At 42.9% G+C, this 19,018-nt stretch overlaps 1 protein-coding gene across 1 annotated transcript in view; it reads left to right on the top strand.

Moving 5' to 3' along the window:
• Window positions 1-715: 715 nt before the first annotated feature.
• Window positions 716-19,018, top strand: part of AP1S3 (adaptor related protein complex 1 subunit sigma 3) — a 30,207-nt gene continuing 11,904 nt past the window's right edge. The window contains exons 1-2 of the mRNA XM_072143152.1: window positions 716-871; window positions 13,685-13,863. Of these exons, the coding sequence (XP_071999253.1) occupies window positions 869-871; window positions 13,685-13,863 (182 nt within the window). The 5' untranslated portion in view covers window positions 716-868. The remainder of the gene's footprint in view (window positions 872-13,684; window positions 13,864-19,018) is intronic.

The following is a 19,018-nucleotide window of genomic DNA, read 5'->3' as shown; positions in this document are numbered from 1 at the left end:
CCAGTTTGAATTAAGATAATTGCTCAAACCTGTCAAAAACGCATGCGTTTTTCAAAAACGCATGCGTTTTGAACGATCTGAAAACGGTCCAAAAATGGCCTAAAAACGCCATGTGTGTCTTCACCCTTATGCATGTGTTTTTAAGAACGAATAAATTACAGTGGCTGTAGTACTTTGTTCAGGTCCATTCAGTCGTCCGTTAAAAAAAACAATTAGTTATTTGAAAAAACAGAAGGCTAAATGCAGATGTGAACTGAGCCTGAACTAGAGGCAGGCAACACCCTAGCTCCCTGCACACCTTGCCCATGGGCTGCTGCACCTGTGGAGCCTATTATTCTGCCTGGGGCTCAGAGAGGTGCACCTTATGCACCTGCACCTCTTAGTGCCGGGGTGTACGCCGCCATCCTAGTGCAGGTCACCGGAGAGATGGGTCATTAGGATCTGCAGTGTCACAGGTCGGTAATGGGCTTTTTCTATATAAATAGGTGACCGCCCGATGTAACTCGCTTGACAGTCACAACTTCAGTGTGAATGGTGACACGACACGGACACGTACTGTGCGGGCGGGAGCGGCGGCGCACACTGGTGCGTGGTACAGGGAGGACACGGGAGTGGGCGTGGTCCGGCGGAGAATGAGGGTGCGGTCCGCTGACCTTATTGCTAGGAGCCGCTCATATGCAGAGCGAGCGGTTTGCTGGGCTCATAGAATCCGAGGGCGTGTCGTAAACCGGAGGGCGTGGTCAATAAGCGGCAGGTGTATGGATGGGCGGGGCATCGTACAGGTGGGCGGGGCGCCGCCGGTGAAGTGCTTGTACCAGTCTCACCTCTGTCGCTGTCACCTGTGTCTTCCTTTTCCGCCGGAACAGAAATGGTGAGAACGGGGCTGGGGGCTCTGGTGCTGGGGGCTCAGGTGCCGGGGCTGGGGGCTCAGATGCCGAGGGCTTTAGGGCTGGGGGCTCAAGTGCCGGGGGTTTTGGCGCTGGGGGCTGCTGAACACATGACGGGCACCTGTCTCCGGCTGTGATTGAAGCAGCTCGGGGGAGCGCTTCCTTTGACAGGGTTAAAGGGCTCCTGAAAAGGGGGGGGGTAGTATTCTGCATTAACCCTGTTATTCCCTGGCTCTGCCGTATAAAGGGAAAAGCCGCGGTGTGTGAGCTGCTTCCTGATGTCATGTTCGGAGGTGCGGGGTCACCTCCTGTGTACTGCCAGTACTCCAGACCATCCAATCGGAAAACATGGCACACACTTTCTGTATTCTTATTTCTCTTTTTTTTTTATTTTTGACAACATTTTTCACATGATAAAGCCTCACCAAAACCTCCTACTACACAACTTGCAGTCAGATCTAACTTGACAGAGGTCGGGATGACCGAAACGTCGTAATTTTGTAATCTGTCTCTTTTGAAAAATTCTCACTGATTTGTTGTTTATGGTGAAGGCTATATCATGTGAAAAATTTTGTTAGAAATAAAAAAAAGAGAGAAATAAGAATACAGAAAGTGTGTGCCATGTTTTCCGATTGGATACAGATTGGATTGAGAATCCCACATTGAGCACCACCATTAGAAAAGAGTGTGCGGTTTCTATTGTCTTAGATATTAAGTACTCCAGACCATGTCCAGACACAGACAAAGGTACAGGCTGCTGCGGTTGACAGGGCAGGGTATGGGCTGCTGCAGGTGACAGGGCAGGGTAGGGGCTGCTGCGGGTGACAGGGCAGGGTATGGGCTGCTGCAGGTGACAGGGCAGGGTATGGGCTGCTGCGGGTGACAGGGCAGGGTATGGGCTGCTGCGGGTGACAGGGCAGGGTATGGGCTGCTGCGGGTGACAGGGCAGGGTATGGGCTGCTGCGGGTGACAGGGCAGGGTATGGGCTGCTGCGGGTGACAGGGCAGGGTATGGGCTGCTGCGGGTGACAGGGCAGGGTATGGGCTGCTGCGGGTGACAGGGCAGGGTATGGGCTGCTGCGGGTGACAGGGCAGGGTATGGGCTGCTGCGGGTGACAGGGCAGGGTATGGGCTGCTGCGGGTGACAGGGCAGGGTATGGGCTGCTGCGGGTGACAGGGCAGGGTATGGGCTGCTGCAGGGGACAGGGCAGGGTAGGGGCTGCTGCGGGTGACATCTAGTAAGTAACCATGGAGGATGGATACAGACTGCTCTTTGTAAGCATGCAGGAAGTATACAGGATACAGGCTGCTGTAGGTAGCAATGCAGGATGGATGCAGGCAGCTGCAAGGGGCATCGCAGGATGGACGGATACAGGATACAGGGGCTTAACCAGACCTGGGCATTTTACAGCCTGTGAGCCACATCCAGCGCTCTAACCACCTCTAACCGGCCCCTTTGAGATCGTTGAAAAATTTTCCCTCTCCTGCCGTTCATTTAATAATGATGCAATTAGTTTCTCCATAATTTCATTGAATCATTGTAATGTTTTATTACATTTATTTACAGTTTTGTTATGTAGAGAATGGTTATGCTGTATATAGTTATTGGCAGTGGTGTTACTAGGAGAGGCAGGGCCACATAGCATAGACTTCTGAATGAGACCCCCAATTCCTCACAAAATATACATATTTGTATACTCAGACCTGTATAGTGTATAAATGTGTGATGTCGGGGCCCCCTTACACTGTGGGCCCCATAGCAGCTGCTACCGCTCCTGAGTATTGGGTAGAACTGAGTTAAGTACGGTATATTAGTCCATCCCTCTAAAACCTTTCCTTTTTCTAATGTGGCCCCATGGGAAAATTACTTACCCACCCCTGATCTATGTAATGGTAGGTATTTAATTTTTTCTTTGTCTGTGATCATAATATAATCCTGATAATGTTGCTGTCAGCTATAACTGGTGACAAGGCAGTATATGAGTAGGAACTAGTATGGGACATGCTATAAAACTTTTATTTGCTTGCTAATTGTCTCCAGCACTATAGCAGTAGTTGTCATTTGTCATCCTATCATTGCATCAAACTGATTTTCCTACAGTTAGTAGGCTCTGGTGTTTTTTCAACCTTTTTGATTGCATATGGAGCTAAGGGGTTTGCTACAAAAGTTTACCTGGGTACAATACCCTTATAGGGTCACCCATATTGTACTTACCTGGGTAAACTTTTCCCTTCTGCCCGGGGAAGCTACAAGTCACTTGACCTATTGGCAGAAGTTTTTGTGACTTCCTGCCATGTCCCGTGCCCTGTGGACCACCAGCGGGTCAGGGGGCTCATGTCCTATGTGTGTTCTGGTCATCTCTGTGCCTATTATTAGGGCCAGTATTACTGATCCACAGTGAAAAGATCCATAATACTCAGCACACTGCTTTGGGTCATATTTACCTCCTCCTGCCTGGGAATTATATTGGATTCCATGTAGTGCAGATTTTCTCAGTGGTATTGCTTCTGGTGCCGTGTGGGCACATATGGCAGCACTTCAAGTGCCTAAATGTCCATAATTCATGTATGCTATCATTTTTATTAATATGTGCCAGTTTTTAGGGATGCCTTGTGACTGTGCTCAGTCGTTGCATATATCAGATTATTTCTTATCACTTCTGCTTTCTGGTTCTTATTTGTGAAAATGCTGAATATTACAGCCGCAGCTCAGATGAGGGGCTTAGCAATAAACCCTGAGGAAACTGCCTTTGTTCTATTTGTCCTTCTCCTAAGCTTCTTGTGGTAGTGATGAAAATTGTCAGGGGACTAGCATCATGCTGGGTGATCTATTATACAACGGTGCCAATATTCGGCAGGGTTCATGTAGCAAATGCAGAAGTATCAGAGTGTCTGGTCTATTAGGACGGGCATGCATTATTGTTTATGGGTTCTCCTGGTTCATTATGGAATCTGGAGATAATAGTCTTCATTTATATAGCTCCAATATATTACACAGATCTTTACAAATATGTAACAATAATCATCGTTATTTATATAGTTCCATCATATTCGTAGCGCTTTTAAATCATAGGAGACATAAACAAATAAATTAAGGCAAAACAAGTAAAACATATGGAAACAATAGGAATGAGGGCTCTGCTCCCAAGAGCTTACAACCTATTAGTGTGAAGGAGGTGACACAAGAGCTTACAACCTATTAGTGTGAAGAGGGTGACACAAGAGCTTACAGTCTATGAGGATGAAAGGGGTAACACAAGGTATAATAAGTAAAAGAATGGAAACAATAAACTACAAAAAAATTAGACCATCAGCACATAAAAGCTTACAACCTAAATATAATTGGAGTCAAACAGTAGGTTCATAGTTCTGCTTTGTCCAGGGGATCAGCTCTTGATGCAGGAAGTAAGACATTTGGTGGAGGAGAGATATAGACATACAGTAGGCCTTATACATGTAAAGGGGTTTTCCTGGGAGGTTTAAAGGGAACCTATCATCAGGAGCCCTTTTTCTGGCTTCCCCATAGGGAATAATGTGCACAATGCCAAATAATTTTTATAATAAAACTGTCTATTTCCAAAAATATGTAAACCTTCATCTAACTTACCTCTTTCTGTATGCAGTGCTGTGTCCCAAGTTCCATGGGAGTAGTTAGTGAGGAGTGGAACCCTGCCCACACACGCTCAGGAAACCGCTCCATTATGTGTTGATTTCAAATTTTAAAAAAACTCCCATGTCCCCCGTATCACCTCCCCCTCATCGCCCTCAGGACCCCCAATCCTCACTGGCCACTCCCATGGGACTAGGGACACAGCTCTGCATACAGAAAGGTAAACTTTTATCTAACTTATCTTTTATTCTGACAGTTTTACTATATACACTTTGGCAATGTGTACACTATTCTCTCTGGGGGAGGGAGAAAAAGGGCTCCTGATGACGGGTTCCCTTTTAAGTGAAGCTTAAATACCCCCCCCCCCCCTAAACTAAGATTACTGTCTTATTGACTGCCTAATCAATAAACTAGGAATGTTTTTTCCATGTCCTCATTTGGGATCCCTGAAAAAGTTATTTTAAAATATTCTTCAGTCTGAGTTTGAGTAGAATTTATTAATGTGTCATATTCTTCAGGGGCCTAAGTAAGAACCCCCTGAAAAAATTTCCTTTTTTTTTTATAGTTTTTTTTTTTCCAGCAGGTTCCCAAATGGAAACCTAGATAAAACAGGTATGCCTTACTTACTGAATAGACAACCAACGAGACCCAATCTTAGTTGTGGGTGGGTGGGGGGGGGGGGGTCGGGATATTTAAAAAATCTGATCTTGAACAGCTGTCATCCAAACCGGGGCTTCTGGGCCAGTTTCGCGAATGACTTTTGTGTTTGGTCCATTCTTCCCCTGAGGATGTAATAGTATAGTAGCTCGCCCATAGAAGGGAACAAGCTAGGGATCTGTAGGCAACCTGTTACCCCCTTCCTGCCATGACTGGAGGACCTAATGTTGGGACACCCCACAATCACTATAAAAGGGGGTTTCATTCTTTCTCAGCACCATTGTACTACAGGCAGTCCCCGGGATACATACAAGATGAGAACAAACCTATGGAAACTGTATATTTTTATAGTTCCAGGCATCTTTTTTTTTGCCCCAGTGACAATTGGAGTTTAAAAATTTTATGCTGTAATTGGACCAAGAATAATCAATAAAGCTTCATTATAGACAGCTGAAAATTGCAGCCTGGTCCTAATGTAAAGCATCCAGAGGACAAAGAGGTCCGTCTGTAACTAGGGGTAGTCTGTAAGTCAGGTGTTCTTAAGTAGTGGACCACCTGTATATTATTGAGTTTGTGTGTTTATGTGCTGTCCATTGAATGAACAGAAAGCACACGGACAAGAATAATCTTAAGTGTAAGGCCGCGGTCACACGTACCGCTAGGCGTCCGTTCATAACGCGATGCCAGCGCACAAGGGGCGGTCCTCTGCCCGAACACACATGCATTTCCAGAGAAACACATGCAATCGGCTTATCAATCGCATGCGTTTCCATGGAAACGCATGTGTGTTCGGGCCGAGGATCTCCCCCTGTGCACTAGCGTCACGTTATGACTGAAGCCTAGCAGTACGTGTGACTGTGGCCTTAAGTGTCTGATTGCTGTGAGTCCAGCCATCAGGAACCCTCCATGAGTGGAGTTGTGGTCTTTCCACATAGTATTAACACAGGGGACTGTGTTTTTATGATTTCAGGACAGGTGATTATATCATACTTTTTATGTCAGCAAACACCTTTCAAATGCCAAAACAAATCAAACTTTTTTTCCGATATGCCATAAATCTATGTTTGAAGAGCTAACAAGTCTGGGACCATGTATTATATGGACAAGCCAGGTGTCTGGCAACATTGAATCTGTTCATTGCAGCATTTCTGTTTTGGCCAATTAAGAGGAGTGGAAAGAGACCCCTAAATGATGTCCATTTGCCCTACAATATTGTATTGCCATATTAAGTAACCCATTATATTATATTTGGTCAAATATCACTTTGCTTTTAGTAAAGTGGAAGGAACCGTTCCAATGATAGGAAGTGCCGGTACCTGGGACTCTTCCAGTCAATGCACTTGCCTTAAGTCTGTACACACAGGCTGTTACATGACAGATTAACTGGGCAGCTAGATTTGGTTATGAGTAAATCCTAAATAGTTCCAATTTTTTTTCTCGGTGTAAAATGTAATTTTTAGAAGACGTCTTTGGTGATGCATGACACCCACTGCATGCTGTGTTCTGCTTGTTCTTCCAGAGCTGGCAGGTTGTAGATGGGGGAAGTCACAGTGGGTTATGCTTTAATAACCAGTCATCTTCTAATGTTTTTGTTGTTAAATTATTCCCTCAGTGACAGAAATGTGAAAATGGAGAAGATTATTAAAAACTGTCCTTGAATGTGGCTGCATACTGTAAGCTAACATAGAGTATACAGTGGCAGTATACCATAAGCTAACATAGAGTATACTGTGGCAGTATACCATAAGCTAACATATAGTATACTGTGGCAGTATTCTGTAAGCTAACATATAGTATACAGTGGCAGTATACCATAAGCTAACATAGAGTATACTGTGGCAGTATACTGTAAGCTAACATAGAGTATACTGTGGCAGTATACCATAAGCTAACATAGAGTATACTGTGGCAGCATTCTGTAAGCTAACATAGAGTATACAGTGGCAGTATACCATAAGCTAACATAGAGTATACTGTGGCAGTATTCTGTAAGCTAACATAGAGTATACTGTGGCCGTATACTCTAACATGTATGTACTTTTTATGCCTCTGAGCCAAAGTTTGTTTTTCGGTAAGTTGACTAGTCTGGTCCTGGTTGGATTGTCACAGGGGATTGTGGCAAGTTCAGGGCTGTGCCTACAGGATTGCCAAGTAATCAAAGGCTAAAGAAAAATGCCAGACAGGTGGCACACACCCTTCTGTCAACAATGTGAAACTTAAGGTCAGAGTTCAAGCATCAGTCCTGTAGATTTCTAACAATGTGGAGGTGAAGGTAAAGCTAAGAGCACAGGTATGCGGATTGCTGAATCCCCAGCCACAGGATGGCGCAAGTTTGAAGGTGCAGTGAATGGCTACAATGGGTGCTAGTCGGTAACTAACAACATTGAAATTTCATATTTAAAGGTTGTGCCAAGTCACGCTTTTTTGCAGGGCTCCTCTTTGCATAGAGGGGAGGTGACTTATGTCTAAGTTACCTGCCGCTTTGCATCACTGTTCGGGGGGCTTTTTCCCTCAAGTACGAAGGCCTCCTAGACTGCATGGACCATTTCCAAAGCAAATGTTCCTGTGGATACCTTCAGGATGACTGTCTCATTCTCCTCAGTTTTAGATTGGGCCTTGCTGGACTTTAATTGTTCTTCCCCAGCCACAGAACTGGCATTTCTGTGCCCAAGTTCCAAAATGCAATGTCCAGCATCTCAAGAGACCCGTTTAAGTTGACATTTAAAGGAAATCTACAATTAAGGGTACATTCACACGCTGTGTGCTGGAGAGGAGGAGGAGGAGGCGGCCCCTCCTCCCTCCATAGAGAAAAGCGGCGCACGGCCGCACACATGCCAAAAGATAGAGCATACTCTATCTTTTTGCGGTGTGCGGGCCGGATCGGTGCCACACATGTGTGGCACCGCATCTTCGCCCCGCCGCTATTGCCGTCTATGGGGACGGCCATGTGAATAAGCTCTAAAATCCATCCTGATAATCCAGGGACACTTTCTCATAGACCCAGGCACCATGACTCTTCTTAAATTTGTTATACATGGCCTCTAAAATCAACTTTTAAAAATAGTTCCTCTTTGCTGCAGAGTCACAGGCTGTTTCACAGGCTCCCTCAGCACTCCCCTTTCCCTCTGCCTGATGTAATCTCACTGCAGCAGAGGAAGTTCTAGCACACAGAAGGAGGGGGAAGCGCCTGTGAAGTTGCAGCATGGAGGGGATCTGGTAACACCCACAGGAGCCATGGATAACAAATATAAGAAGATTAGCACAGTCACAGTGTTTGGATCTATGAGTACGTGACCCCGGTTTATCATACTGGAAGTTGATGGTTTGTCAACTACTATGTGCTATTCCTCCTCCTAATACATGACCTGATACATGGTGTTATACAAAATGTGATTCATATGAGCAGTTGGCTTCTTTAGCTAGAGGGTCCAGGTCTGATTCCCAAATGCCTCACATTTTGGCTACTTTTAGTGGTGGGCAATCAACACCTAAATCACTATGGATACTAATTACTACAGTCTGAGGACTCTCACAAGACCTGTCTTGTTCTTGTACTTGTTCCTCACCTTCATCCAGCTCTCTCAATTTGGCTTCCACATCCTTCCACCTGCCCCTTTTCCTTTTCCAACCCACTTGAGACTTTTGATACATTTGTGCTTCTCCAGGCACTTTTCCAAAACGTGGGAAGGGTAGGACCGGTGATAAAATTTTTTTTTGGAATTGGAGTGTGCACGGCACTGTAGTATTAGTCTAGAAACCAGGAGGTTACATTATATGGTATAGAGATAAAGCTGTGGCCACAATTCCCCTATTATTCCCTAGTTTGGGTGGAAGGGGTTTAGCTCATAGGCCCTTGTCCTGTAAATTTTAGCAATATCGATACAATAGGCCAGGGAAGTAGAGACTTGGAGGGAGCTGAAAAGACCCTAACAGGGAAAGATGGGGGGGTTGTTGAAATCTAGAATGTATCCTAGTCTAGTCTCATTTTTCACAGAACACTTATAGACTAGAATTTATAAGGATTGGTGCAAAATGGTTGCCGCAGGGAAGCATCCCGGGCCTACAAGAGGAGAATCGGCTTGGTCACGCCTATATAGTCTTTGTTTTGTTTATGCATAACAGATTTTGGAGGACGCTGCTAGACACATAAATAGGTATTTGTTCTAATTTTTCCAAGTTTAATTTGTGGACTTTCCAGTTCTATTGTCTTTATTATGAACCGGCCCACTTCTCCTTTGGCTGACTTTGCAACCTAAGTCCAGAAAGACAATGTTATGTTTAGATGTGTTTGTATTTAAATACTAGCGATAGTATCATGTTGGTACATGACACATGTTATTGGAAGAGTTCAGCCTTTGGGGCTTCATAAACACTTAGCAGAAGATCATCCACTTGTAAAATTGCTCTATTTATGGTTTTCTTCTAAGCAGCAATTTCCACCGTGTGACCTCACATCTGGGTCACTCTGGACAGCTCTTGTTGGTGAGCAGCATGCTTTCACAAAGTGATTGGCCCACGTTTATTAAAGCCCCTGCACCCATTTTTTGTCTGACTTTGCTTATTCTTTTCCGTGCAGACTGCTTACACGTGTATTTATAAAGTGTCCGCTATAGTCACAGCTGCACTATATCCAACACCACACAAAATTCTGCACTGAAAGGGGGATTCTGGTGCACACTCACACCGTGCGACACATTTATCATGCAGAGTCGGACAGAATTGTGTCCAACGTCCTATGTTAAAGGTGCACCAAAAAAAAGGTTGCACACTCTGTTGGGCAGTGCAGGGAGCGACAGATTCATGAAGAACCTGCGGCACAAATCATGAATCTGGCGCCCTCTGCACACTACACAGGCAAACTGCACATAGTGCAGTTTACACTTTTTTGATAGATGTGGGCCAATGTCCTGTACGAGGATATCTTTTTTCAGGAACATTGGAGAAAATTAATATCTCATGGTAAGTTCTCATTCACACTACCATGTATGAGAGCCCTGAGCGAGAGCCCTAAGTGAGTGTAAAACCAGCATATTCAGTAGTTACTGTCCTGCCTCCCTGTTTCTGATTGACAGGTCTCACTGCTGTGTGGACATTGAGGGTGCGTTCCCACGTGGTGTTTTACATGTTACTATGCATTTGGCTGCTTTGAAAGCATTTTCTTTCATTGCTAGAAGTGTAAGCAGCTGTGAAAGTGTTAGCACCTGAAGTAAAACGCTTTCAAAGCAGCCAAATGCATGGTAACGGGTAAAATGCATGCCCAAAACGCCACATGTGAACGCACTCTCATAGAGAGTTCTGTTACTTCATTGGGCACTTTGTCATGTGACCAGATTGATTCCATCTAAGGTCTTGTTACATTTTCAATGTCTACCCCTTGTATGTATATGATCACATGAAATCACAGCAGCCTCCATGGAGGGTGTGGAGGAGTAGAAGTCCACGGAGGCTTCTGTGATTTCATGCAATCAGATACAATTGTAATGTCTACCCCATGTATGTATGTGATCACATGAAATCACAGCAGCCTCCATGGAGGGTGTGGAGGAGTAGAAGTCCATGGAGGCTGCTGTGATTTCATGCAAACGGATACATTTGTAACATCTACCCCATATATGTAACAGGAATTTAGATGCCATCACCCTGGTCACATGAAATGCTAAGAGACAAGTGACATGGGGAGGAGTAGATGGGAGGGGTTGGCCAAGCAGGACACACCCCTTCTGATGCCAGGTAATATATGATAAAGCTGATTTATAGGGATATAAGGAAAAAATTTTTAGCTAAAGAAGGGTGTCAGTTAATAGGGCTCTATAGGAACCTGTCACTAGCTGTATGTGTGAAAATGTGCTGACACGTTCCCGATAACAGCTCTATAATTATGTATATTAAAGAATTATCGATCTCCCAAATGTTTTGAGTATTAGGAGGGTCTAATTTAATCTCTGCAATTTAAAGGGAGGAACCACCAGTGCCAAGGATTGTAAACAAAGCACACTGACATACTGGTGTGGGACCCCTCTGGCAGGATCCACTCTTCTTTTAGCTTCTTATGCCCTGGTTTAAAATAAAAAAAGCCCCTCGGGTTCATTTGCATAATTTTTAATACCTTTTTAATAATAAAAAACAAGAGAACAAGAAGCTAAAAGAAGAGCAAATTCTTCCAGAGGGGGCACACATCGGTATGTCAGTGTGCTTGGTTTACAATCCTTCATCCTGGTGGTAGACTTCTTTTTAACATTTAATTGATTTCATGTGTCATATACTTACTTGTTGTCCTTTGATTGCACAAAGAAACAAATATTTTTTTGCATATGAAATTTTCCAGAGTTACTGGATGTGTCACAGCTGTCCTGTGGTCATGCAGCGCTCAATGGCACGTGTCTGGCCATTGCTGCCAGGGTGCAGGGAGGGGGTCGTATCCAAGGACAGATACCTAATTTCTTAGGGATAACATGGCTGCATGTATGGGAAATTATTTTCACACTGGTATTTTTTTTTCCAATAACATGCCAATGAAGAAATGCATATATATGTCAAATTAAATGTGAATGTCCAGATGAGAATATCCCTTTGAGGATCATTACAGGACCTTCAAAGTTCTCTTGCAAACATGTGTTTCAAGAGCCAACACGTACCTCTGAGATGTTCTCTTCCCTTATTATTTCTTTACAAGAGAGTCAAACTTGTTAGATGGTGAGGATGGCCATGGGCCCCCAAGAAGACTTGGGCCTGGGCTTCTGCCAAAACCGCCCATATTATGATCTATACTATTGTACTTCCTATATTTAATAAAAACATAGTAACAATAATAAGACAAGACCCAAAGGGTTGGTTACATTACACAATAAGGTTTAAAATTTTCACTAATTGTTTATTAGAAATATCATAATATTTCCGTTACGGTAAAATAATTGGTGTGTCAGAACATCTAATCCCATGAACGCCTAGTAAAATGTGCAATTACTGTACAGGTAATCTAAGTATAAAAGTTGCCTGTTGAGTTGTTGTAGCTTCCTATTAGGATGGGAGGTTTACAGTGCTAGATAATGACATATTATATGATAATGAGTTTCTACCTCACCCTGTGCTTGTGTAATAGCTTTATTACTCAGGGTAGGGTTAATTGTACAGTAGATGGCTTCCAGCAACACTGCAATAAAACAAACCTGAGTGTTATGTATACTTACCATGATTAATTTATATAGTGCCAACATAATCCACAGTGCAGTACACACACACATCCCACTTCCATTAGGGTTAGCGTTGCAACCACAATTGGGAAGGAACTATCAGTATGATTTTCGAATAAGTAAGGTAACTGGCATACATGGCAGAAAGCTACATAAACGCTGGGGAGAGCATCCAACGCCATACAAATGTAACAAAAATAGAAAAGAACAAAAAAAAAATAAGAATAAATAAATTTAGACAATAAGAATATAAGAAAATTACAGAATCAGGATATTACTCCAGTACTTCGGCTACATTAATATCATGTTTTTTTGGATACGTTGAGTGTATTTACCAGATAGCTACCGCTATATACACTGCACGTGTCCATAGACTTATATTGGCAGATGAGGCATTCTTTTTGGCCCCCGTCTGCTCCGTATATGTCGCATCCAGCAGGAAACACTGGATTGAAAAACGCAGCAAGGTCATAATAGCCTCTGTACAGTATTGCATCCATCCCCGACCTCCGCTGAGTGTAAGGCCTGGGAGATCCCCAATGATGTAATTGACATTTTATCACTAATCTTACACCCTCCCCCTAAAGACTCCTCTACAATTCCCTTTATTTCATTCTCCTGTTATTAAGACCAGTAGGAAAACCATGAGAATAATCGGTTTGGGAATGTAGAGTGAGGCTGTAACTTCTGTAACTTTATTCACCACCCATATACTTAGATGATGAAATGGATAAATCTACGGCACCTGGAGCAGAACAGGAGGCATTAGGTATATTTTGTATTAATTTTGCCCCATGTATAGTCACATTTCAGCCTTTTCATTACAAGCAAGACCAGACAAATTAACCTCTGCCCCGCCTCCCAATATTTTTGCTCATAATGGAGAGGATACAGGGGATTCTTTTTTCCCAGTTTCTAACTTTTATGGGAAGTTTGCGGCTTGACAGACACATATTTTAGGTTTAATGTTCCTCAAAATATATGATGGGTAATGTTAGGAATATGTCATCTGTTTTGACCCTTAAAAACAGCAGACCGTGCTAGGTATAGGCCGTGCTAATCATACATTTATGTGTAGTATGTAGCAGCAGGACTGTGAAATGGGAATTTTTAATCCATGTTTGCAGCTCTCTTGGGTGGGATCTTTCAGCCTGAAGAGCTTTCAGCTATTTACAATGTATTTTTCCACAGCCCCTCCCCTCTGCTGTTATTCATAACAGAGGGGAGGGGCTGTGGAGCAGCACAGTTTATCAGCGAATTCTGAGCCATTCTGTTAAGTTTCATGAACTACACTTTACGCATGGGTATGCTCTTTACCATTCCTCTGGTGTCTCTTTGTAGATTCGATTTCTTCTTTTGTTCAGCCGGCAAGGGAAGTTGAGACTGCAGAAATGGTACATAACTCTGACGGAGAAAGAGAAACGCAAGATAACACGGGAATTGATGCAAATCATTCTTACTCGGAGTCCTAAGACGAGCAGCTTTGTGGACTGGAAGGACTTGAAACTTGTATACAAGAGGTACATTGTCAAATACCTTACACAACCTCTACCACTTCCCTGCATACAATATTAGTCACTTACTTCCTATAGCTATACCAACATGTGTGCTGCATAGGAATGAGTGGACCAAACGGTCAAATTTGGCATTTGGTTCAGTCGTCTAACATAACATATTGCCGGCCATACAACCAATCCGGCAAAGGGATGTTCCCCTGGCCAATCATACCCATGGCTAGTTGCTAGGGGGGTCCCTTTGCTGCATTGGCTGTTTGGCCACAATCCGGAAATATGTCTGGAATAGGCGGCCAAAGACGAATGCTTAACTTGAATATCGGGTCTGCTCAACTCTAGCACTGGATCCTCCGTAGCAAAAATCTTGGGTATACTGAGGCTAAGGAAATTACAGCGGCAAGATTGTAAAAATCTTTAATGGCGTTTAACCCCATAGCGCAATAAGACGTACCCTTACGTCTTACTGCGCATGGGGGAGTATGACGAGGGCTCACAGGCTGAGCCCTCTTCATACTCACCGGGCGTTTGCTTCATAATGAAGCAAACGCCCGTCGCTAACACCCGCGATCGGTGCTTGCACCGATCGCGGGTGTTAACCCTTTGATTGCCGCCGGCAAAGCTGCCGGCGGCATTAAAGAGAAGGAGAAAAGAAAAAAAACAACAACGAAGGAGGACGGCGCCTCGCGTGATAACGTAGAGACAGGTAAACCGAATGTGGTGAGAAAAATGGGTGCTCACCTGGTGACCACTTGGGTACAAGCGGTAATAATTATCCAATATGGGGGAGGATCCTTAATGGTGCGGAGGTTTTGATCTAGGTTACTGCAGCAACTTTTGGGCGCTCCGAGAGACCGGTAGCCAGAGGTACCGTAAAATGAATAATGCAATAATGGAAAAAGTGGAGGGGGCCTGGAAAGTGCGCTTGTAACCGAATAAAGATCTCTCCAAGTGTAATGGTTACGACAAATTTTATTGGTAGCAGTGATATCCAGTAACGCGTTTCGGGGAGACCCCTTCGTCAGACCAGAACTAGTAGAATAGATATATACATAAAATTGATGGAGTACAATGAAATACATGAAGTGTGAACACATATAAATCGATTCGTAATTAATAAAATACAATTATGACGAAAATACATGTATATAAATATAATAAGTTAAAAAGTATTTAATAAATAATTATATTAAAAATACGCGGCAATGTAAAAGATGTATTGATATAAAATAAAGAAAAGAAAAGGGGTGTACAGTACGAGAAAAGTACATAAACATATAGGGAAAGTAGTAACATAATATCTGGGTCATAGAGGATAAAAGGGATGAGCATTACTTGTAATGTATGCGCAGGAAATTAGATAGATGGATAGTGGAGGATGAGAAATGGAGTGGGCTTATGTAAATGTATGATGTAAAATAGGTAAATAGATTAATTGGGGTGAAAAGGCCAAGTAGTAGATAGGTAAATCTAATACATAAAATTAAATAAATGTAATTATAATTACTAGAGGGCCTAAGAAGCAAAGTTGAAACTCAAAAAATTTGATAATAGATAGGAGACTTACATGGGACCACTGAGTGGGAACTCAGACTGAAAAGGAAAAAAAAAAAGGAAGGCAAGGGATCAAGATATGGACCTTTAATTAACAGGCATTAGGGATAAACAGAAGGATGAAGTCCATTGTACTTACAAAAGAGCGCTGAGAGGGAACTCAGTCGGTCAGCTACTGAAGGAGGCGCGCGGGGATTGGGTCTGATATAGGGATGGGGACGCCGGCGCCTGCGTGTAGAGCGGCGGGCGGTGGGGATAGACGCATGCGCATTGGTGCTGGCGTGCAGTGCAACACAAATTGAAAGCCGGCGCACACGCACTGGGATCGGAACCTCGGTGAATAAGATACAGGGGATGACAAATGTCGGCACTGTGTATCTGTGCAGAGTGTAAGTACATGGCAGATGGGAAAAGGAATAAAGGACTAAACATGACAGCACCTAAATAGTAGGATAAGGTATTTAAAGATAAATTTTGGTGATTGAATAAATAAATGGATGAAAGAAATAATACATATGAATGATACACAATTAATAAAAATACAATTAATAATAAATACATAATACATTTGGGTAGTAGATAAAGATACATAAAAAATAACTAGGGGGAAACACGTAATAAGGTATATAAAAGTGACAAAAATCTTGATGCCTAAGTCATAAATAAGCAGTGAGTCATAGGTCCATTGGTATAAGCTAAATAGATATTGGATAAAACATGAGACCTAGTGGTGTTAAAATAATGGTCAGTAAATTACATGAGACAAAGTACACAAAAATATTAAACTGACTAGTAAAAAATGTTCAGTGAATAGATTATATACGTAATAAAATATATTTTGTGAAATTATGTAATCTATTGTTTAATAAATAAATTTCCTACGTTATTAAGATGTGTTGTGTGGAGTTGTATACTCTATTAAAAGATATATTGACCTCAATGGAGTGGAAATGGACTCAGAGTATAAGTAGAGATGTGTGTATGATTTAAAAGATATTTTCAAGAGATTCGTTGAGACCGGCAGGCATGAGACACTGAAGTTTATAAATCCAGTACATTTCGCGTTTCTTTAGATGATCGAAACGCTGGGGGGTGGAGGGACTAACGTGTTCAATAGGTGTTATGCTAAATTCCTTATAGTTCTGTTTGTGGTACAGGGCCGCATGTCTTGATACACTATGGAGGAGAAAACCGTTCGTGATGTTACTCCGATGTTTATTCATTCGTTCTCTCAGTGGTTGGATAGTGCGGCCAATGTACTGTAGTTTACAAGTACATTCAATTAAATAAATAACAAAGTTAGAGCTGCAGTTGATGAAACTTTTAATTTCAAACGACTCTCCAGTTGTATTAGATTGTAAAGTGGACCTTCGGTGGTGGATGGTATCGCAGCACTTGCAGAGGTTATGACCACATTTAAAACTGCCTAAGACTTTTGGAAAGAAGGATAGGTCAGGTTTTGTTTTTTTGGAGGTGCGTAACCGACTAGGTGCAAGGATATTTTTTAAAGAAAGCGGTCGTCGGAAAGTGACGGTGGGATTAGCAGAAATGCTATTTTTGAGGTATGGGTCGTGGAGTAATAAATTCCAGTGTTTCTTGAGGATATGTTTAATTTTGCCACCATCATTAGAGTATGTGGTGATAAAGTTGGCTCGGTTGAAAGTTTCTCCGGTCTTCTTTATGCTCGGTTTAAGGCATTCGTCTTGGCTTAAGACGCCTGCCTTGGCGCAGGCAGAGGAAATGAGAGGAGGGGGGTAGCCCTTAGCTTTGAACCTATCCTTTAAAACTGTGCTCTGTGTGATATAGTCAGCATCGGTGGTACAATTTCGCCTTATTCTTTTGAACTGACCAAAAGGTATATTCGTCTTCCATTTTTTGAAATGGTTGCTGGCAAAATCTAGGTAACTGTTGCTGTCAACGGATTTAAAATAAGTTTTGGTAAGGATCCTTTGGTCCACATGATAGACCGTGACATCAAGGAATTCCACAAAGTTGGATGTAATATTGGATGTAAACTGTAGGCCCCACTTGTTCGTGTTGAGGTCCCCAATGAAATCCAGAGCTTCCTTTTCACTCCCTTTCCAGATTATAAAGATGTCATCTATATATCGCTTATAGACGACACATTGGTCATAAGATGAATGCGTGAAGATGTTCTGTTCTTCGAAGAGACCTACATATAAGTTCGCGTAGCTGGGAGCGAATTTACTACCCATCGCTGTGCCTCTTTTTTGTATAAAAATCTGGTCATTAAAAGAAAAATAATTATGATGGAGGATAAATGTAATAGCCCTCAGGATGAAGTCCCTCTGGGTGTTGGACATACTAGGATCACGGGCAAGGAATTGTGAAGTCGCATAAACACCTAGGTCGTGGGGGATTACAGTGTAGAGGGAGGAAATGTCCATGGTAATGAACAAATAGGAATCAGACCAGGGAACTGGAAGAACATGTCTGATTAAATCTGAAGTGTCTAGGGTAAAAGAGACCAAATTCTTAACGTATTTTTGTAGAAACAGATCTACATAATGGGATAGGTTGGCCGTGAGGGAATTGATCCCAGAAATGATGGGGCGTCCAGGTGGGTTGGTGGTGTTTTTGTGCACCTTGGGTAGATAGTAGAACGTTGCCGTTGCTGGTTCTTCGGTTCGTAGGTATTGGAGCTCCTTTTTGGAGAGGACTCCTGATTTAAAACCCTCGTCCAAGAGTGTATAAAGTTGTGACTTGAACAAGTGTGTGGGATTCTTTTCTAACTTGGAATAGAAGGCCGTATCTGACAGGAGACGAAAAGATTCTTTGATATAGTCAGATTTGTTGAGGAGGACTATCCCACCCCCTTTGTCGGCGGGTTTGATAATGACCTCGTCGTTAGTAGATAGTTGCTTAAGTGCCTTCCTTTCTTTAGTTGTGAGATTGCTTCTGAAGGTATGTTGGTTCTGTTGTTTATGTGCGCTGGACGTGAGTTTCTTAAAGTCAGATGAGACTAACGTGTAGAACGTTTCTATATGGTTACCTTTATGTTGGGTAGGGTAGAAAGTAGATCTCGGTTTGAGATCTGTATGAATAATTGATGCGGGGTTGGGTGAGGGTGGTTTGGTGGTGGTGGTGCACTCCTCATTAATGTCTTGTTTGGGATTTACTATATTGAAGTGTCTTTTAAGTGTTAATTTGCGGATAAATCTGTTCAGGTCTACAAACAGGTCAAAGTCATCCGAAGTTGATGAGGGACAGAACGAGAGGCCCTTCTCTAGGGTTTTGGTCTCGATTTCGTTCAAGACATAGTTAGAGAGGTTAAAGATTTTAACTAGAGTCGCAGAGTTAGCTGTGCGCGTATCAACTGATGTTTGGGGGATCGAGATTGAAGGTCTAGGTGTCTGGGGAGTGGCAGTATCGAGATCAGGGGTTATTTTGATCTCTTTAGTTTTGGTGTTTCTATTGGTGATTCGTCTTCTGAGGATGGACTGCATGGATCTATGTTTGCCTCCTCTGGTGCCTCTCTTGCGAGATTTTTTCTTTTTACTCCTAGGGGGGCTGCCATATGCACCGTTTCTTTGAGATTTGGTGTATAGTGGAACGTGGGGGTCTTTGTTGTCACTTCTTGAGGAAGTCC

The sequence above is a fragment of the Engystomops pustulosus genome, chromosome 3 (genome assembly GCF_040894005.1).
Source record: "Engystomops pustulosus chromosome 3, aEngPut4.maternal, whole genome shotgun sequence".
Lineage (NCBI taxonomy): Eukaryota > Metazoa > Chordata > Amphibia > Anura > Leptodactylidae > Engystomops > Engystomops pustulosus.
Note: the sequence above shows the minus strand (reverse complement) of the source record. Positions and strands in the feature narration are given on the sequence as shown.